This window comes from Melitaea cinxia, chromosome 10 (assembly GCF_905220565.1).
Source record: "Melitaea cinxia chromosome 10, ilMelCinx1.1, whole genome shotgun sequence".
NCBI lineage: Eukaryota > Metazoa > Arthropoda > Insecta > Lepidoptera > Nymphalidae > Melitaea > Melitaea cinxia.
In genome coordinates this window covers 13,334-36,530 of record NC_059403.1, presented here as the reverse complement: position 1 = coordinate 36,530, position 23,197 = coordinate 13,334, and the positions used below count along the sequence as shown (strand labels likewise).

General features: G+C 39.1%; 2 protein-coding genes across 2 annotated transcripts; both read left to right on the top strand.

Moving 5' to 3' along the window:
- The first annotated feature begins 888 nt into the window (after positions 1 to 888).
- On the top strand, positions 889 to 9,762 carry LOC123657132. The gene is made up of 3 exons (XM_045592712.1): positions 889 to 928; positions 8,893 to 9,171; positions 9,637 to 9,762. Exons 1-3 carry the CDS (start codon positions 889 to 891, stop codon positions 9,738 to 9,740), a joined length of 423 nt encoding a protein of 140 aa, XP_045448668.1. The 3' UTR covers positions 9,741 to 9,762.
- Positions 9,763 to 16,455: 6,693 nt separating this feature from the next.
- On the top strand, positions 16,456 to 21,928 carry LOC123657131 (sodium-independent sulfate anion transporter-like). Its single transcript, XM_045592711.1, has 8 exons — positions 16,456 to 16,541; positions 17,452 to 17,580; positions 17,661 to 18,183; positions 18,488 to 18,668; positions 19,152 to 19,481; positions 19,567 to 19,707; positions 20,526 to 20,671; positions 20,752 to 21,928. Exons 1-8 carry the CDS (start codon positions 16,456 to 16,458, stop codon positions 21,118 to 21,120), a joined length of 1,905 nt encoding a protein of 634 aa, XP_045448667.1. The 3' UTR covers positions 21,121 to 21,928.
- The last annotated feature ends 1,269 nt before the right edge of the window (positions 21,929 to 23,197 follow it).

The window sequence follows — 23,197 nt, the reverse complement described above, 5'->3', positions numbered from 1 at the left end:
ACACCGATGTCGCGCCACCGCTGTGTTCAGGCACTGTGCTGCAGACAGCGCTAGATCTCGACCTTGTACTTGGTCCGCGCGCGAAGCGACCCCAGCGCTCCGTACTCCATATTGATCAATTAAAATGTATCAGCTATCGGCATACATACTTGTGTCCTGAAATAGCATTAATCGATCAATCAGTGATTGTGTGGCATCATGTGACGAGCGCCCCGCGCCCGCGGCCCGCGCCTGCGACCCGCCGGTGACCGGCGAACAGATGTACTGATTCATTCCTGTTGCAATACCCGATAACAACTTACTCACATTATTATTATTGCTATTTCTATACATTGCTCCTGGTAGCGTGAAGATCCGTGATTAGTACTTACAAAAAGCTTTTCATGTAGACGCACTGATAACAGTTATTGTTAGAATCTAAGACATTTTGAAATGATAAGAAACAAATATACAGTACAGAGGTATAGAATAGTTTTACTGAGAGTTACATTCATTTATTTATTCTGATATATATGTTGAGGTATGTTGTGCTCGCTTATAATAATAGTCAACGAGCATTTGATAACGTTTTATTGATTTAATTGTCTAGCGACGATCGCTATTCGTCGTTCAAGTACGTCGTCGTTCTGAGCGCGCGCCGCCGACACAGAGCCAGTCTGTTCTATGGAGCAGCTGAGGAGGCTTCATACATATTGATCACTTGACGAGTCGCTGCGACACGAGCACACGTGTTCAACTAAATGTGGGCTAACTGGGAATAACAATAAGAAAGCGGAATACTTAAATCGCATAAGTTCCATGCGATTACATTTATGTCGAAGGAAGACAACAGTTGTAGAAGCGAGGAGAGATAGGACATGATATTTAACGATACAGGATCCGTGGTACATGGAGAGTACAGAACAGCTGACGCTCAGTGATGCTGAGAGTAACGTTTTACAGCGCTTTTAGCTGTTTTGTGTAAAATATAGATATAACAGTAAACCAGCTTTTACCGTACCGATGCGAATAGCCGGCGTGGATTTACTTTTTGAAGTTATACTTCTTTTGGCACGTCAGGGAAAAATTATGAGAGTAGATTTTTACGATGCGCGCGAACACCGTCACAAAAAACCGACACCCTGAAGTTAGCTAGTCAACGAAGAAGTTAGCAACGTGAAGTTAGCTAGCCAATGAAATGCGTACATAAGTACACACACACTTTTTTAGATTTTTATTCCTTTAATAAATTATTATGTGATTCATTGTGATAGAACATTTTATTTTTAAATATCTCGGTGAAGGTTCTTAGGAGTAAACTCCAGTGGGAGCTGACACGCAAACACACACACACACTTTTGTAATACTAGTAAGTTGTTCATCCGTAAGCATCGTGTGTAGGTACTCTTTTTCAAATACAGTCTAACAGTAAGTCAATACAGTCAGCTGCTGGGAACGTCTCGTCGATGAATCGTAAAGACTAAAATGATGTGTACTCAGCAAATGATAAGCGTTACGGCGGGCGTGCTCGCGCTCATGCGTCGGTTGCCGATCTCCGCAGGCGGTGACCGCGCTTATCATTAACACATAACGTGTTATTAAACCTCGTTAGATAATTACCTGCATGGTTAATTACATTCATCCGTATAAATATGTAACGAGATTCATATTATCTTTATCACTTATTTACTTGAGCGCTTATGTTTCATTAGTTTTAAGAATGTCAAAACAATACATCGTAAACAATAGTTTAACACAGGTTACGGTACGGTTTCTGGTAGATGTTTGTAATGGCTCGCATTAAGTCGGATTTATCCGAACTCGACCGCATCATATTTTCGATTAACAACCACAACTTGCTTTGCACGCATGTTCGAAAAGAACAATACATTAGATTTAATAACTGCGATAGTACTCGATCAGTAGATGTTAGCCCCAGGACTAGCAGGTGTCCTCTTAAGAGGCTGCGGCTCGCAAAGTGGTGATTACGGAGATTGAATGAAAGAGTTCAACGCATGGTCCGGCGCGTACGTCAACACGCAAGAATTCACCGCCACTTACTGACTCCTGTTACAGATCAGTTACAAACGGATCACGAAATTTATCGCTCGTAACACACTACAACCGTCACAACTACTTTGACGGTAAGCTGCTGCGTAAACAAGCCGTCTGCAAGTAAAAGAAGTCCAACACGTACGACACGAAATCGCGGCGGCCTTCTGCAGCGCGGTCAGCGACCTCCGACACCGCGCCAGACAGAGCGGCGTCTGCCCGCCCCTGTTCGGCCTCTAGCTGATGAGAACTAAGACGATGGGAAATACACCTCGTTTACTCCATCGACACTTATCTGACACTACCTTCTAGGGATATTAGGCGTAGTGCTTCTACAACAATTATGAAATAAGGGCTACGTATAAGCCGTCGACGAAGACGTCGTTGGGTCGTAACCTATCACGGTCGGCCGACCACCATTTACTTAAGGCCATATCGAGCACCTTTCTTCTACTAAATATTAAGTTATATAAAAAAGAAAAGTGACAAGTTTGCTCATTGAACGCTCCCGGGTGTACGTTGTAGATCTAATATCACTGCAAACGTTCGTATTCTAGTTTTACGTAAAGTAAACTCATATCCAATGAACGGTGAGAGTTGAACAAAATTTTTCATTAAAAGGTATTAAGAACGTTAGTTATACAATAAGGTAATGAAGGTAGGAGCGCGTGTGAGGCGGCTCGAGTGACGTGACATCGGCGACATTACTACTTTATGGTCCTTGCGCTGCGGCTGTATCGGTCGCGCGACCGCTGCGCGACTGCGGCGCGACGTCTGTCGTCGGTAGCGGTGATGCAAAATAATGCGAGATCTAACGCAAGCTTTGCGACTAAGCCCATTTAAATAAAAGAAAGTCGTCATTAAAGATATGCGTTGAGATTTCATTTGTGGTCGTCGCCGGGTCGCTAGTGCAGCTGAGTCAAGCGAAATGAAATAAATTTATGGTAATTTTATGTATGATACTTACACAAGTAAAATGGGGACACTGCAAAAAATTAACACCCGATTTACGATACGATTATACCCGATACCCGATAGGCCTTGAACTAACGGTGTATGTAAGATTTTATCAAGGTTATGAACCTTGCATGCATGCAGCTTGATAAAATATCTGTTTCCGTCGCTCGTGTTCCCACAACTATAGACCACAACACCCTTGAAAAAGAGTTTCAGGCATATTGCAATGAAACGTATAATAATTTTTAACAAAAAAAAACTGACTTCAAACAGGAAACTAAAAAGTGAAAAATAAATTTACTTAGTACAAAGTAATTCGTATTTTGATTTAGTTAATCAGAAATGATTAAATAAATATTTTATAATTTTGAAGTCGGTGCCAAGTAAAACAATAACTACTCTAGTATCTACTCGTAAGTTGTACTCAGTTTTCTTTCATAATTTGTTTCATTGACTATTAGGTTGAATACTGTTATTATTCTGTTATTGTTTTGACATATCTAATAATATTTTTTGTACTTGTTTGTTGTGTGTATGTTGTTTGTATTTGTTATTGTAGCCAGGTTGTATTTGTATTGTATTTACTGGGCACCAACTTCAAAATTATAAAATATTTATTTAATCATTTCTGATTAACTAAATCAAAATACGAATTACTTTGTACTAAGTAAATTTATTTTTCACTTTTTAGTTTCCTGTTTGAAGTCGGTTTTTTTTTGTTAAAAATTATTTTATTTTACAATTTTTAGTGATGGGTAGACCTAACAAGGATGCTTTTTCTCTTGTGTCGGGGGACCGGAAACATACACAATACACAAGCACAAACACCCAGACAATGACAAACATCTATATGGCCAATTCAAATATCTGTCGTGCGCGGAGATTGAACCCACTAACGCCAGCGCAACAGCCGGTGCTGTGACCGCTGCGCTAACGCGTCGACATACTATGAGTAAAGTTCGCTATCAGGTTTACGTAATAACAACCGGGACTGACAGCCTAACGTGTTCTCTGAGGCTAGGTTGGGAGAACCACAAGGATTAACAACTAGACCGAAAATAAATATTTGTATAAACATAAATATCCACTCCGAGCGGGAATAGAACCCGCGACCGTCGGTGTTTAGGCGCCGCCGACACGGCACATGCACCATTATATCAAAGCGGTCGTCAAACAGCAAAAGGTAACTGCTGTAAATTGTTGAGAAATTCCCTCGAGTGTTTATGGGCTCCATCATCAAACCTGGTCCTGCGACACAGATGATCACACAGCAGGTAATTGCTATAAATCGTTGAAAAGTTCCCTCGACTATCTTTCGTCTCCATCATCAGACTGTAATGGCACTTGTAACTCACATAGGTGCAAAGTTCTCATCAATAGAAACGAATTAAGTTCAAACAGCAGGTAGTTGCTATAAGTCGTTGAAGAGTACCCTCGACTATCTTTCATCTCCATCATCAGACTGAAATGGCACTTACAACTCATATATATGCAAAGTTCTCATCAATAGAAACGAATTAAGTTCAAACAGCAGGTAATTGCTATAAATCGTTAAAGAGTTCCCTCTACTATCTTTCTTCTCCATCATCAGATCGACTCCAGACCTTTATTAAAAAGTAGTGCTTTACAGTACTTAATGAAAACATGATTAAATTTACTAGTCACCCTTACGATTTTTGAAAGTTTCCCTCGATTTCTCTGGGATACCATCATCAGATCCTGGTTTCCTTATCATGGTACCAAACTATGGATATCTCCTTTCCAACAAAAAAAGAATTATCAAAATCGGTTCATAAACGAAGAAGTTATCCCCGAACATACATAAAAAAAATATATATATACGGTCGAATTGAGTAACCTCCTCCTTTTTTTGAAGTCGGTTAAAAAAATGCGCCGTCGATAGTTTCGCACACCATTATTTCATAATCATTATGTTTGTTTGTTAACGAAAAAAAAAAACCGACTTCAATTACATCGACCAGTAATACAACATAGGTAGACGAAAAAATAGTCAAGTGAATACGCATTATTAAGAATAACTCAATAATTACTCGTCAGATCTCAACCAAATCTAACTGGGAGCATGTGACAAGCACCACCTTTCGAAAGCGGTATACCCAGTAAAAAGTACTGAGGTAACATATAAAATACCGTCGAATTGAGAATCTTCTCCTTTTTGAAATCGGTTAAAAATAGAGATTGCTTGTGAGACATGCATGTGTCGTCGTCGCCTCTTGCTGATGATGAACACGTCGTTCACCATACATATTAGCGATGTCTCTGATTTCTTGGCTACGAGGCGCTGATGCGCTCATTGGGACGAAAGACCTGGCCATCGGTGTACTGACGTCGGAGTACATTTCAGCGTGACTACGTAGGTTCGTCTTTACTAGCCGAAGACAAGATTCACTCTCCAGGTATGTTGTTAGTTTGCTGTCATTGTCTTGAAACTTGGTCACGGGGTCATCAGTTTAGTGCAAGTGCAATGAAATAATCTTAAAATATTCGCTTACTTTTAAAATAACCAAAACTAAGATGCCATAGCAAAATATACATCGTAATCAATAAATATAAAATTTAAATTGTTGACATCTCTCAAAAAATTCTTCACACATATAAAAATATCAAATCAAAATGAGGTTTGATATTATCCAATTGTAAAAAGTTCATATAAAAGTAGGTAGGCCACAAGGACTCGTATGTTTAGATGGATAGTCCACCTGAATGTTTGAGAATTAAAATAAATTAGTGCGTGAATAAATCAAAGTTATGAAAACATTTCGGTAATGTCCTTACACAAATCTCGCATTAGACGTCGAGGTCCGCGGAGGCTCATCGGAACATAAGTAAGCATTTAACAATCGTAATAAAAATCTTGTGTCGAGGACTCAGACACACCCGACACAAGCACTAAGCCCATCTCTGTCCAGTTCGCATGTCTGATACAAACATTTGTCACGAGCGCGCCGAACCCGCCACCGCTACCGTAACAGCTACTTGCTACGTGACCACCGCACCTATTTACCGTCAAAAAAATCAAAAAAATTAAACAAATGAAAACAAAGTTCATTATTAGGCTATAGTATGTAAGGCCTCGTATAATGTGAACAGAAAAGCCCAGGTTCTCTCTAGGAACGATCGCCGTCCGCTCCCCGCACCTCTCGATCTTACAATTACGTTTGAAATTTCAATTATCGTCTATCCCATTCACTCTCCGCCTCGCCGGTGACGAGCCAATGAAAGAGTGGAACCGGTTCAAAGCGAGCCTTTTGTGACATTGGCGAGGGGAGCCACGTGTGACTAATGAGGAACAGTCGTCCAGTCATCCAGTGCTTGTTGCAAGGAGCCGGAGCGGTTTGATAGTTTTGATTCTGTCGCGTAGATTGATGCGAGGGTGAAGTAACTTTGAAAAGTAATCCTTTCAGAAATTTCAACTGACTTCTAATAACGGAGGAGGTACTCAATTCGATTCTATTTTTTTTCTGTATGGTAATAACTATTGACTGTGTACCGATTTCGTTTATTTTTTTAATCAAAAGGTTGTGCGTGTCATATTGTTCTATTTAAATTTAATTGAGATGTGACATGTCCTTTTCAAGTATATCTAATAAGGCGTATTTACTTGATCATTTTTTTCATCGATCTACGTTGTATCGCATAACCTTTCACTGGGTGTACCGATTTTGATAATTCTCGTTTTAATCGAAAGCTGATGCTTGTCTTGTGGTCCCATTTAATTTTTTATTAATAGAGATCTAATGACTACTTTTTAACTAATTTTCGATAACGCATGTACTTGACTACTTGAACAAAGTGGGTAATTTTTTGATTTTGATTTGATTTCATTGTGTAGCTTTTATAAATGTCATTGAAAATATATCTGCTCCATTTCAATTTCCGCAATCAGATCGGACACCTCGAGCAGTCTCCGACGGCCTCATTGTACTGATTTGTGACGCAGAAACAGTTTGACAGCAATAACAACAGTCATTATTAAAGTACTCAGGTGAAGATCACTTCAAGACACTTATGATTTTATCTTTCAACAGAAGCCTCCCTTGACTGCGGTCGTCGCGAGATAAGCGCGCGTGACACAAACAAGTACAGGGAGACATGTTACCTAAAAGAGTTACAAGCTAACGTTATACGTACCTACCACCTTATACGTTGCTATATCAAAGCAAGGGTCGATACGATACGATTCAGCCTGTAATATCCCACTGCTGGGCATAGGCTTCTTCCTCCATGTAGGAGAAAGATTGGAGCTTAATCCACCACACTAACCACACAGAACTATTTCCAAAACTTATATAGAGGAGTTGGCCTAATATAAACTCGCTGTCCCGCGGTTACACAAAACGTACATTAACATATCATATACCCTATAGCCACCATCAGTAAATGAATGACTATCCAACACAAAATACTTTTTTATAAATTAATAAATGTCGCAACAATTTAACAATTACCTACTTAATGATAGTAAAAATAATAATAATTTCATTATATTAAAACTAAAACAACTAACAAATAATATTCGCGAGTTTTATTTCCTTGCTCAATATTATCCTGGTAAGTTCTCGTACACGTCGGCTGCCGCTGTCTGATTCGTTTTGCTTCGACTGCATTAACCGCGATTTTAAGAGGACTTTAACGGTGGTTCTGTTTACAATTTGTGAAACAATTAAAACGACAACACTGATGCGCTGGCGATCGCGGGTTCGATCGCGACACGACGACAGCTGTACAGATTATATTGTTTTATTTTTATACGTATTATATTACGTATACGCCTATACGGCACTATTTATATTATTTGCTTAGCCTGGTCTTTGTGCTAGTAGTTCCGGACCCCAGACGCGTGCTCGCATCACACTGCAGTGTAGTGTAGGGTGTTTGTGGTAACTTATATTTTTAAATGTAGTGTGTTAACACACATTATTCCAACGATGAACTCAATGAAATTAAATAACAGTGCACTGGAAAAACTATACTTAAAAGTAATTAAATTAAATAAATATAAAAATAACTTACAATTGAGACTACAATGATTGATTATTAATTTACATTACCTTTACAAATATATTATGAATTTATTTACATTTTATTAGTTTGTTAGTGAGGATGCATATTTACGATAAATCAAAGCGAACTGGACTATAATAGTGACTTAATCTAAAAAAATATATATTCGGTCGAATTGAGTAACCTCCTCCTTTTTTAAAGTTGGTTAAAAAAGTCCGTTTCACTGAATTGTTGCCCCGTAGATGTACACTTGTCTGTTGTACTGTAAATATGTACTACTTACTGTGCCCGCGACTTCGTCGGCATGGAATTTAACAAAAAAGTTATTGTTCAGTTCGCAGAGTTACAGGTACAATAAAGAAATTATAAAAATAAAAGTAGCCTAAGTTCTTACCCTTATTACATCAGCTATCTGCCAGTGAAAGTCCGTCAAAATCAGTCCAGTCGTTTCACAGATTAGTCGGAACAAACAGACAGATAAACAGACAAAAATTGTAAAAAATGTTATTTTGGTATATATGTACCACGGCGTGTATACCTATGTACATCCATATGCATTTAGTAAAAAGCGGTTATTTTAATATTACAAACAGACACTCCAGTTTTATTTATTTGTATAGATATACGGTATATGTATGTAGGTATATGGCGCTGAACCGTATATCTGCGTCCCTGTTGAAAATTCCAATTAAAAAACCAAGATTATTTGTATAGGAAGTTATTGTAAACTACTGTATGTTTGAAACAGGGATTCCAAAATTTTCATACAATTTTCATACAATTTTATCGGTTTTTATCTAGGCTATCTGGATTCCAGGACAGGACAGGACTGAGGAGCGAGGCAGTGCCGTGCCGTGCGGCGAGCCCGGCGGGTGCGAGGAGTTGCGGGGTGGGGAGGGGTGCACGCAGCCTCCGCGCGGCGCGCGGGCGGCGTGCGGCGCGGCGCATCTGCTACGACCAGGCGCCTCGTCCCTCGAACGTCAGTCGCGCTCGGCCCGCGGTCGTGTCTGCACGCTTCAACGTTCTATCTCGCCACGCAGCTCGCACGCGGAGCCCCAAAACGCCGCCACCGCCGCAGAGTCCGCCGTCGCCCCGCGGCATGTGCACCTGACCCCGGCCTCAATACCGCCTGCACCACGATCCTCGCATCAAGAACAAGTGAGTGCCTCCCGGCCGCCGCTGTCCACTTTCAGGACTAGGAAACGAGTTGACCATTTTTTTTGTGTTAAATTTCTGTGTTTACCTAAGTGCTGGGATGTCGAGGTGTCAATGGTGTTTGTGTACTTTTTACTCTTCGATCTCTCTTTCGTCCTACTGTACAGTTGAGTGATCGGATACCACACGGAGCACTTGAAATAAATTATTATTAACGTAAACAGAAATCAAACATCGAGTCCACCGCGTTTCTCAAATAAATAAATCTCATTGCTATAAATTTTTATTTAACTGACCGTAAAGTCAGATAACCAGAGAAGTGATATCATCACTTTTAACGACGGTTACTGTTCGTAGAAGATAGAAAGTGCAATACTAATATTTATTGGAGAAACAAAATTCAGTAACTGTATGCGATGAATATTTCAACTTATTGTTAGTGGTCTTGAAAAAGTCGACATATTTCAGTGTTGCCGGCGCCCGCGTTTGTGCACAACCTCGCGACTCATCACTCTCTGGAGGAAAATATATGCGATATACCCGTACATATATTTATTTCTGTAATGTTATAAAAATATAAGAAATTCATATAAATTTCATATTTTTTAGTATCACAGTAGATCCTGTATTTGTATACCGTGTAGTTTGGCAGATGTTTTAAAGGTACAGTTAATACATCTAGGACATTTCGCCCATACACAACAGGCAAGCAAATAAACCACTATAACACATCCACGCCAATAACACAAAAAATATGTGACGTGTATTTAAAATAATCAAGTCATTAAAATAAATAATAAATAAATAAAGTTACACATTAAAACTATATATAAGATTCATATTCAATTTATATATTTTTTTTAAATCATATTTTGGTGAAACTAGTTAATTTTTGACTTCTGGTTATAAGAATATTTACCGTACTGGCAAACAAGCTTATGTACAAAGTAAAGTCGCATCAGAGTACCCGAGTCGGCCTGTGTTCAAACTTATTCCTTAAACTTAACTGAAACTCATCGGATCTAAGTTTACACCTTAATTCAGTCTCATCTACCCGTCCTTAATAACTTATTGTCATTTTAATGTCATGCCTCTACTTAAAATTATCCGTACTAATATGTGAGTGTGAAACTTACTGTTTGTCTGTTACGTTTTTGCAATAAAAAACTGCTGCGACATTTCTAACGATAAATTGAACATCGGAGGAGGACCATGCGCTGGAATGCTTGCGAAATATTTATGTTTGCTTGCAAACGAAAAAAAAAATTGACTTCAAATTACATCGACTAGTAATACAACGCAGGAAAACGAAAAAATAGTCAAGTAAATACGCGTTATTAAAGATACTACCTAATCAAAAAGTAGTCATAAGATCTTGATGATATTTAAATGAGACTACATGACAAGCATTGACTTTCGATTAATACAAGAATCATTAAAATCAGTATACCCAGTGAAAAGTTATGCGGTACAATACAACGTAGGTCAACAAAAAAATAGTCAAATAAATACGCATTATTAGATATAACTGGAAAAGTACTTGTCACCTTTAAATAAAAAAATAATAATAATAATCATCGAAATCGGTCCACCCAGTCAAAGTTCCGAGATAACATATATATACTTATACAATATGTATAAAAAATACAATCGAATTGAGGAATTTCTCCTTTTTTGGTAGTTGGTTAAAAAACTAGTTTGTGAGAAGAGCTCAGTATATCTCTTTCTAGAGAAATGTAAATATGAAAATAATTACTCGTTTTTAAGTAATAAATTCAAGGTAGTGTGATAAGTAATAAATAGTATTATAATTTAAGACAGTATGTACAGTCGGAGAGCACGTTAAGCCGTCGTTCCCGGTTGTTATCATGTACACCTGAGAATCGAACAACATCTATTTTTAATCCTCCTAAACGTTAAGGGTAGTCCATCCCTAATTTTTTTTTTAATTTTTAGTTAATTTTTTTTTATGATACAACATTAAAAAATACATACAAACCTAAATTTTCAACCCTCTACGATCAACCCCTATTTTACCCCCAATAGCGTTTAGCGGCAAGACAACGTTTGCCGAGTCAGCTGGTATTAATATACTAGCTGATCAAGCCGCGCGTTGATGTGGCTCAGTAATTATACTTTATTAAAATATGTATAAATTCTACATTCAAACGCGTCATCTATTATCTAGAAATGGTAACACGGCGCCATCTGCCGGATATATATGCGAATTAGATACCAAACCGCCATCTATTAGGATTTTCTAGAACTAACCGATAAATACATACTAGTCGTTTAATAAACATTTAATTTGCAATAAACACTACCTGGATTGGATAAAAACTACCCTATCTCCCAAGTTGGACCAAATTACAGATGCTTACAAAATTTGATAAAAGTTCAGTAGTTTCGGAGTTTATCGCTAACATACATCGTGACACGAAATTTATATATATATATATTTGTTCGAGTTTCCTTTTTGACCGTCTGTTAGCGTTAGTGTGTCTGGTATTGTGGTACCTGTATTCTACTTGCATTGAAGTTGTTATTCACGTAGCGATAAGTGTAAACACACGTAATGTACAAACCAAACTTTACCCAATTATTATCAAATAGGTACCAAAAGCAATAAAGGCCCGCCGGCACCCGTACTAGCTGTGGAGCTTAAGTTGCGTCTCGTTCGATTTAAATTCCATGTAAGATTTAAATTATTATAACTCTGTAAAATCCGAAATAGTTGTTTCATTCCAATGAGCGAAATTCGCGTAAACATTAGAAAACAATATATGAATTATTATTAAAATTATTAAATGAGTTTTATTAAATATCTTAACTATTCATTATCGTTGACGACTTTGCGTTGTGCTGTAACAAGTTATTGATTAATAAATAATTGTTCGATCTTTTTTTTCACATTGTTTTTACAATTGAAAATCATTATTAATTGTCGAGTGCGTACGGTGAGACTTTGGTAACCGACTAGAAAATGTGGGTTGAAACTGAAAGCGATAGTTATGGCTTCAAGTTCGGGTCGGTTTTTCAACGTTAAACTTGAAGACGCTCAATCTGAGTGTTGTTAAAACTTCTTAACGTCAAAATATGACAGTTTCTTTTTAACAGACTTTAAAAAAAGAGGAGTTTATAAATTCGATTGTTTTTTTAACCGACTTCCAAAAAAGGACGAGGTTTTCAATTCGACTATTTTTTTAATGTATGTGATTTAAGAACTTTTGACTGGGTGGATCGATTTCGACAAATTTTTTTTAATCGAAAGGTGGTGTGTGTCATTTGGTCCCATTTAAATTTATTTGAGATCTAACAATAACTTTTCCAGTTATATCTAATAATGCGTTTTTACTTGACGCCTTTTTCGTCGACCTACATTGTATTATACCGCATAACTTTTTACTGGATGTACCGATTTTGATAATTCTTTTATTGTTGGAAAGAAGATATCCCTAGTTTGGTACCATGATAAGAAAACCAGGATCTGATGATAGGATCCCAGAGAAATCGAGGGAAACTTTCGAAAATCCGCAATAACTTTTTACTAGGTGTACCGATTTTGATAAATTTTAATTTTATCGAAATCTGATGTTTATCATGTGGTCACATTTAAATTTTATCGAAATCTGATAACTACTTTTTGAGTAATCTTTGATAACGCGCAGTTACTTGACTATTTTTTCGTCGATCTACGTTAAATTACTTGTCGATGTAATTGAAGTCGGTTTTTTTTTTCGTTTGCGAGCAAATACAATTATTTTATTTATGCGTGTTACCCTCATAACTGATATTTTTTTCAATCGAACGGTGGAGCTTCCGTCTGTACCGTGTGTCGCGTGTATGAAACTTTATATTATTGAACATTAGACTTTAGTTGTGAGCAGTTATTGAGTTAAATTTTTTTTTAATATTTTCTTCTGAGAATGTGCCAATCCAAGGTTGATAAAGAAGATGTGTTCATCACTCAAAATTCTGCTGGAGGTGTGATTTCCGCGAACAACGAGATCTTAAAATATCATTTTATCGACAATAAGCGTCGTGCTGATAGTGATATTATGTACAATTTTATTTCTGGGAATTTGCTATTTTTTAACCGACTTCCAAAAAAGGAGAAGGTTCTCAATTCGACTGTATTTTTTTTTTTTTTATGTGTGTTACATCAGAACTTTTGACCTAACAACTACTTTTCGAGTTATATCTAATAATGCGTTTTTACTTGACGCTTTTTTCGTCGACTTACGTTGTATTATACCGCATAACTTTCGACTGGATATACCGATTTGGATAATTCTTTTTTTGTTAGAAAGGGGATATCTCAAGTTTAGTACCATGATAAGGAAACCAGGATCTGATGATGGGATCCTAGAGAAATCGAGGGAAACTCTCGAAAATCCATAATAACTTTTTACTGGGTGTTTCGATTTTGATAATTTTTAATTTAATGAAAAGCTGATGTTCATCATGTGGTCACATTTAAATTTTATCGAGATCTGGTAACTACTTTTTGAGTAATCTTTGATAACGCGTAGTTACTTGACTATTTTTTCGTCGATCTACGTTGTATTACTTGTCGATGTAATTGAAGTCGGTTTTTTTTCGTTTGTCTGCAAACACAATTATTATACAAGCAATACAAAAATTGCCACCAATCCTGGCAGGGTCGCCATACAAAGGTTGTAATGGGAGATGGAAATCAAACCATGTCGAATGCTTTAGTAAGACTACTTTATTATAGCTAATATAATACAATACGCTATAATGAGCTAATACACTACAGTCGTGTGGTTTGGAGGTGTCTCTAATAATGCGCATTTACTTGACTATTTCTTCGTCTACCCACGTTTCTACTACTGGTCCATGAACTGAAGTCTGTTTTTTAGGTTTACAGGCAAACATAATTATCATAATTAAATTTTTATCATCATAATACAAAATTCAAATCACTATTTTAAACGGTTTTATTTAGCTCACCCCGTTTGTTTTATTTTTTTATTTTTTATTATTTATTCTTGGGTCAAATTTAGTAATTCAAATTTCACCCTCTTCCTGTCAACCGATTAATCTGAAATTTTGTATACACTTTGGATTTTGGTGACAATACAATTATGTTTATTCATTATCATTATAAATTCAAGATGGCCGCCGCTACAAAATGGCGGACAATTTATGTTTTATTAATCCCATCAATATGGGTATCAAATGAAAGGGCTCAACAAGCAGAATACAATATACTATAAAAATTGAAATCCAAGATGGCGGCCGCTACAAAATGGCGGATAACGTAGGTTTTATCAATCCCATCAATATGGGTATCAAATGAAAGGGCTCAACAAGCAGAATACAATATACTATAAAAAATTGAAATACAAGATGGCGGCCGCTACAAAATGGCGGATAACGTAGGTTTTATCGATCCCATCAATATGGGTATCAAATGAAAGTGCTCAACCAGTATAATCAATGTACTATATAAAATTAAAATCCAAGATGGCGGCCTCTACAAAATGGCGGATAACTTAGGTTTTATCAATCCCATCAACATGGGTATCAAATGAAAGGTCTCAACAAGTAGAATACAATTTACTATGCAAAATTGAAATCTAAGCTGGCCGCCGCTACCAAAAAATGTCTGATAACAATTTTTTATCAATCCCACCAATATGGGTATCAAATAAAAGGGCTTGACAAGAAGAATACAGTGCACTATACAACCTCAATATTTAAGATGGGCCTTGCAATAATGAAGCACTAAATGAATTAAACAGAATGCGAAATAAAAACTAAAAACTAGAAAATAAAAATAGGTAAAAAAACTTTTTAAGTTAAACGGTTTTATGTTAAACATACATTGCAATGTTTAAGATAAATGTACTAAAAACCAAAAAATAATAAAATAGATACAGTCGTGGGAATTATAAACATATGCATAGACTAGACTAAAATAAAACCGTGGGGCACGTCAAAACCGTTTAACTTAAAAAGTTTTTTATAATAGACATAATTATCGTATTAAAATATTATGTACAGTAGACATTTATAAACAATATATTATCACTAGACAAAACAACAAGGTGCCCGTTTCTATAATATTTTACTTTAAACACCCGTTAACGAAGAGCTGTCGATCCTGTAAATTACCATTGACGAGTTTCTTCGGAGTACTTAATGTTTTGCTTTCTTTATTGTGCTGTTGTGTCAGCTCCCAGCTCTTTTTAGTAAAATATTCATTTAAGCTTTAGTTTCCGACAATTCTGTAACTACTGTAATTTAACTAAGGTAGTTTTGTAGACTTAATAATTCTAAATTGTATCAATCAATTGTATTTTGATATCATTGTATTTGTATCATTGTTTTGTTGTATATTGCTTCCTTTTCAAATGACTTTGAAGTAAAACGTCTTTACGCGCGTTTGACTTGGGGAGTAAGCTAGTGAATGAGTAGCGAGAGCGTTACGGAAAGTGTGATCGGGCGAGGCGAACGGAAGTTGAGAGAGATATAAGTTAGTGAAGATAGAAAGTTTTATTTCAGTCAATCATTCAATCAAAACATGCAAGGGTAGCTTCAAGACGGCCTCATCATCATCACTTCAGCCTATCGCAGTCCACCGCTGGACATAGAGGCCTCCACAAGTTCGCGACAAAAACGTGGCCAATGGCGTGAACTTGTAGAGGCCTATATGCGTGTGTTGCCCATAGGCACCACGCTGGGCAGTCGGGTTGATAACCGCAGAGCTGGCTTTGTCGCACCGAAGACGCTGCTGCCGTTTTCGGTCTGTGTATTTCAAAACCAGCAGTTGGATGGTTACCCCACCATCGGTTGGCCTTATAAGTTCCAAGGTGGTAGTGAAACTGTGTTATCCCCTAATCGCCTCTTACTACACCCACGAGAAGAGAGGGGGTGACTATATTCTTTACTGCCGTAACCACACAGCTTACTTCAGTCGTATGTTCTAAAGTTTTTGTTTTCACTCGTTTTTTTTTAATATGATTTCTATTTTTTGTTCGTACTACCTAAGGACTTGTATTTGGAGAAAGGCTCTGTTGAGTTCTAATGCTTCTTATGCATGTCAAATTAATCCTACTAGTATGGATGAATGTTTGTAACTTAAGCGAGAACTACGCCACCGATTGCTATAAGTGTTGATAGCTGGAGATCTAGATTGAAAGAAAATTAATTTAAGGGAAAGTACCCCGAGGTACAAGTAAAATTAATTAAAATAACATAATCTTAATATTTTGTGTAATGTGTAAACAGTGCATTCTCCAGTATGCGATATTTTTCAGAATGATTCCACGAAGAAAGCACAACGCCTCCTCCGGCTCGCTGCCGCAATCCGACGACAAGCACGCCAGCAACGACTACATCCGTAAGTACCCTCCCAGTTCTCTCTCCCACACCGATCGCGAGCGACACTGAAACGTTAAAATTCACAATGTTCAGCTCTTTAAAATTATATGCAACTAGCTGTGCCCGCGACTTCGTCCGCGTGGAATTTAACAAAAAGTTATTGTTCAGTTTGCAGGGTTAGAAAATAAATAAATTTCTAAAATAAATTTAGCCTTAGATACTCTTTATTACATCAGCTATCTGCCAGGGAAATTCCCTCCAAAAACAGTCCAGCCGTTTCAGAGATAAGCCGGAACAAACAGACAGACATACACAGACAGACAGACACAGACAGACAGACACAGACAGACAGACACAGACAAATATTGTAAAAAATGCTATTTTGGTATATGTACAGTGTATACATCTATATGTATTTAGAAAAAAGCGGTTATTTTAATATTAAAGACACTCCAATTTTGTTTATTTGTATAGATTAGTTACCTAAGGCGATATAACCGTAAGCTGTGGATACATCACACTGTTAGGTTGACGCCAAAAACGACTGCGCAATCGAAACGTACTTAAATCGAACGACACACAATAATTTCAGTGATTGGGCAATTACGTCAAATGAAGTATGAAATTGATTAAAGATCGTTAAATAAACAGAGTTGCGAAATAAATAGTTTGGAGATAGCGCGAGAGGCGCGCGCGGCCCTGATCTTGACGATCTTGACCGCCGCACTCGAGCAGTTGGCAGTCGAGCCGGCAGCCGACCACTCGACGCGGCGCGCTGCACGGGAAACGCGTCTTATCACCTTTTGTTACTTTTTATGAAAATGTGATTTATATACAGACGTAGCTCAACGTTTGTCATATATTTAGTACTAGATATTATGTTTTTCGATTTAGCTTGTATAAATTAATTAATAAAATTATTAATTTCCATAGTCCTATAAAGTATACTTCACTTTCAGTTTCCGACGCCGGCTCTCGGAACGGATGGCGAGCGGTAATAAAACGACGGTTCAACCGTAAAACGCTCCATAAGCGCATTCCTATCACCGCGTGGCTGCCGCAGTAAGTTTTGTTATTATGTTTATTATGTGAGCAGTGACCGTCTAAGACTGTGTTCTGTACGTCTCGCTCTCCTTTGACAGGTATAACGCGTCGAAGGCGATCGGCGACGTGATCGCCGGCGTCACCGTGGGCCTGACGGTGATCCCGCAGTCGCTGGCGTACTCCAACATCGCGGGCCTGCCGCCGCAGTACGGGCTGTACGGCTCGTTCTTCGGCTGCTTCATCTACATCCTGCTGGGCGGCTGCCGCGCCGTGCCCGCTGGGCCTACGGCCATCGCTTCGCTGCTCACGTGGCAGGTGGCGGGCGGCGTGGTTGAGAAGGCCGTGCTGCTCAACTTCCTCACGGGGCTCGTGGAGCTGCTCATGGGTGTGCTAGGACTCGGGTTCCTGGTCAACTTCGTGTCGGGGCCCGTGTCGTCCGGCTTTACGTCGGCCGTGGCGCTTATGATTGCGACTTCGCAAGTGAAGGACATGTTCGCCATATCCGTATCGGGCACCACCTTCCTGCAGCAGTGGATATCGATCTTCCGGAACATCCACAACGCCTCTCTGTGGGACCCCGTGCTCGGATTCGTCTGTATTGCACTTTTGCTCTCCATGAGGGTAAGTGAAATCATAATTAAATGTCTATCCAGTGAGTTATTAAGGTTAAAATCCATCCCATCAAACAATGTAAAAAAACACCTTAATCTGAATTCAATATAGTAGCGCATATATATATCGTCGTAAAATGTTCTCGAAACCTGATGCCTATCAATTATTTGGGCGTATACATGTGTTCACGTCTGAATGCCAGATGTTCCTTTTATTATTCGATGTATGCGGATAATTGATGTCCGAACTTCGTGTTTAAATATTTAACGTGCGTAGGAACATAATTTTTAACAATCAAAACTTTTGCTTTTAGAGAATTGGAATGATAAAGCTCGGAGAGACGTCGTCGGAGGGGCCGAGCACGCGCCAGAAGGTGTTGACGAAGTGCATGTGGCTGCTGGGCACGTGCCGCAACGCCATCGTCGTGATCGCCACCGGCGCGCTGGGCTTCTGGTTCGTGGCCACGCACGACGCCCCGCCTTTCCGGCTCATGGGTCAGTTGCGTTTCGCGCACTTTTAGATATGCACATGCTACGAGTGTTTTCGATCGAGTCTCGTAACCGAGTTCTTTTTTCCCTTTGTGCTCTCTGTAGCCGATAACGCACCGGACGGTTAGTATCGAGACGAGCTCACGCAACTTTTTATACGTAGAAGTAGTCTTATATAATTCGTTCCTGTCATCTCATGTCTAGAGTAACCGTCTCTTTATATGTTATCATCTGTCGAAACGCGTTCACGAAGTTAGCGTTGATGCTACTAGATGGCGCTATTAACTCGTAAGAGAGTAAGATTAAACTAATTATAAACTTGTCACAAGATTTTTTTTATTTGTATTATACCTATTTGAACTTAGCACACTTCACTCTGTTTATAACAGTCATATCATAATTTTCTGACGCTAGAGGCATTCTAAAGATACATTACTACATATTATTTTACACCAATATATGACCCGCTCACTGCCCCCCTCCCCGCAGGCGCCATCCCATCAGGCGTGCCGACGCCGCAGCTGCCGCCCTTCGGCTACGTGCGCGCCGACAACTCGACGGCAGACTTCCTGGACATGGTGTCGGAGATGGGCTCGGGGCTGCTCGTGATCCCGCTCATCGTGCTGCTGGAGGACATCGCCATCTGCAAGGCGTTCTCCGACGGCCGCACCATCGACGCCACGCAGGAGATGATCGCGCTGGGCGTCGCCAACGTCTGCAACTCCTTCATGCAGGCCTACCCGGGCGGCGGCTCGCTGGCGCGCTCCGTCGTCGCCAACGGCTCGGGCGTCAAGACCACCTTCAGCGGTCTCTACACGGGTACCTATTCTACGCTACGCGATTATTTTTTTGAATTGCGATTGCGAGTCAGATAATTACTATCTCAATCATTTTATTTTTTCAGGCGTCATGGTGATTTTGGCGCTGCAGTTCTTCACGCAGTATTTCGAATATATACCAAAGGCGTCTCTCGCGGCTGTGATTATTTCGGCGATATTGTTTATGGTCGAATATGATGTTATTAAACCGATGTGGCGAGCAAAAAGTAAGTTTGGCATGTTTACACAAACATTTACACGTCTAATAATTTATTGCGAACTAGCTGTCCCCACGACTTCGTCCGCGTGGATAGTGCCTTTGGACAGCTTTTTTTGGGTATATTTTTTGGTGTATTTTGGATTCTTATAAACAACCTCGTTTGGATATTTACATATTCAACGTGATTCTTTAAATTCGCATCTTTTTTTTTAAAATTTTTTACTTATGAATCGATTGACACGAAACAAACACTAAATGTTAAGTGAAGCTTACCACAGTATGTTAGTGAAAACCATATCTAAATCTGATAACCTGTTTCTGAGATTAACATGCACAAACGCACAGACAAACAGACAAATTCTAACAATCATTGTTTTAGGTGCTATTTGCGTTAATAAAGGTCAAAATAATATTTTCTCTCATATATCTTCCATGTAAAGACAGCGATCCGTTACATTTTCATATATGTATTGATTAATAAATTATTAGACAGCTCGGGCCACGTTCGCGAGTTCGATTCCCGCTCGGAATGGATATTTGTGTTTACACAAATATTTATTTCCGGTTTGGTTGTTAATCCTTGTGGGTCTCCCCACCGTGCCTCATAGAGCACGTTAAGCTGTCGGTCCCGATCGTTAGTTATAGCAGGGAATATATTCTCCAACCTGCATCGTGGTTGGATTAAGCTCTGATCCTTTTTGTACACGGGGAAAAGCTATTTTACTTTAACTTAATTTATTAATATTGTATTTACTGTGGGTAATTTTATTTAATATTATAATTTTTTTTATTGTGTTAACTTATGTTTTTTTTTTGTATTTTTAGAACTGGATTTAATTCCGGGAGTTGGAACATTCGTGCTGTGTCTAACACTACCCATAGAACTGGGTATTCTCACGGGTGTCGTCGTCAACATAATATTCATCCTGTACCACGCCGCTCGGCCTAAGTTCTCCGTAGAAATGTTGAAAGTAAGTACCGCGGAGCACTGACGAGTGGGGTACGACTCAGGTGTACCCGAGTGTAAGACTTACCGTGCCACTTTCCGCAGACGGATCAGGGCGTGGAGTACCTGATGATCACGCCGGACCGCTGCCTCATGTTCCCGTCCGTGGACTACGTGCGGCGGCTGGTGACCAAGTGCGCGGCCAGCAGCAGCGTGCCCGTGGTGATCGAGTGCACGCACATCTACAGCGCCGACTACACGGCCGCCAAGAGCATCGAGCAGCTCACGGCCGACTTCCACGCGCGCCAGCAGCCGCTGTACTTCTACAACGTGAAGCCGTCCGTGTGCTCCATCTTCGAGGCGGTGGCCAAGCCGGAGCACTTCGTGGTGTTCTACGAGGACGACGAGCTGGACCGCCTGCTGGCGGCCGACGAGCGCCTGGCGCCGCGCAAGCCGCCGCCGCTGCACGCCTGAGCGGCCGGACGGAGGCCTTGGCTGTTCTGTGATCGGGCCCACGGCCCGCAGTCTTCAGTATTAGGGAGTGATCGATAGAAGCTTTAGTCGACTATTGTCTGCTTATACGTTTCCCATAGAGTTATTTTTTTATAAACTATATTAGTTTCGGAGCGGACCCTATGAGTCCCCGTGTATCGTTGTGATTTAGAAGTAATGTTTAGATTTTATCGTTAATGATGCACGCTACCAGATTATAAAACAAAATTAACATTAAAGGTCGTTGTTGAAATTGAGAATATCTAATATGACTACTGTAAAAGTTACAAAAGTGATAGCTGTAGAGTCTTAAAGGTCATTTTATTTATTTTTAGGTAAATGAGTACAAGTTAGACTGTAAAACTATATTTTAAGCTAATGATGTATTATAAAATGTGCCGAGAGCCGCGCGCCGTGAGTGCACGTGTGTGCGAGTGTGCGTGTGTGGGTGTGCGCGTGTGCGCGAGTGGCTGTGACCCTTGAACTAGTATGGAGTGTGCGCGGGTGTGCGTACGTGCTGTGCGTGTGTGCGTGTGGGTGTGTGGCGGAGCGCGCGGCTGCGTTGGGCTCTATATCCATTCTCTTGTGATCTACGACTACAGTACCTATTCAATATTATATTTTTATGTATCAATAAATAACTAAATAAATGAAATCTATTTTAAATAAAAAAAAAATAAAGTGATTAACTATAAAATATATTAATAAGTATATGGTGCGTTTAAATGAATAACAAATGTTTCCCAGTTCCAAGAACGAAATAATACACTCTTAAAGAGTTATTAAGAAACTTATTGTGTTTTATTTTACCTTTATCCTCAAAATCAAACATCAGCCTATACTACAACGCCTAATAAAAACTGAAAGAACTTTTTTTAACCGACTTCCAAAAAAGGAGGAGGTTCTCAATTCGACTGTATTTTTTTAACCGACTTCCAAAAAAGGAGGAGGTTCTCAATTCGACTGTATTTTTTTTTTAATGTATGTTACATCAGAACTTTTGACCGGGTAGACCGATTTCGACAAATTTTGTTTTAATCGAAAGGTGGTGTGGGCCAATTGGTCCCATTTAAATTTATTTGAGATCTAACAACTACTTTTCGAGTTATATCTAATAATACGTTTTTACTTGACGCTTTTTTCGTCGACCTACGTTGTATTATACCGCATAACTTTCTACTGGATGTACCGATTTTGATAATCCTTTTTTTGTTGGAAAGGGGATATCCCTAGTTTGGTACCATGATAAGGAAACCAGGATCTGATGATGGGATCTCAGAGAAATCGAGGGAAACTCTCGAAAATCCGCAATAACTTTTTACTGGGTGTACCGATTTTAATAATTCTTTTTTTGTTGGAAAGAAGATATCCCTAGTTTAGTACCATGATAAGGAAACCAGGCTCTGATGATGGAATCCCAGAGAAATTGAGGGAAACTCTTGAAAATCCGCAATAACTTTTTAACTGATGTTTGTCATGTAGTCACATTTAAATTTTATTGAGATCTGATAACTACTTTTTTGAGAATTCTTTGATAACGTGTAGTTACTTGACTATTTTTTTCGTCGATCTACGTTGTATTACTCTTCGATGTAATTGAAGTCGGATTTTTTTTCGTTTGCGAGCAAACACAATTATTTAAATAGTAAGTATACAAAAATATGTATTTAAATAAATAATAAATAAACGCCTCACTCAACGGTTCCCACCAGGATTTACTCCTGTCTTATCAGAAAACAAAATAGACAAGCACGAACGTCCTGACACCGACACGACGTACCTATGTACACCACAGATAACGGTAGTCTGCTCCTATGCTTGTATTCTAGGTAACAGCCGACTGGTATAACTACATATTTTTTTGATAAACTTACATATAAATACCGAAATGGCCGAAGACGGGCAGCAGCGTCTTCGATGCGACAAAGCCAGTACTGCGGTCACCAACCCGCCTGCCCAGCGTGGTGACTATGGGCAAAACACATGAGTTCACGTTATTTTTGGCGTAAACTTGTGGAGGCCTATGTCCAGCAGTGGACTGTATAGGCTGTAATGATTA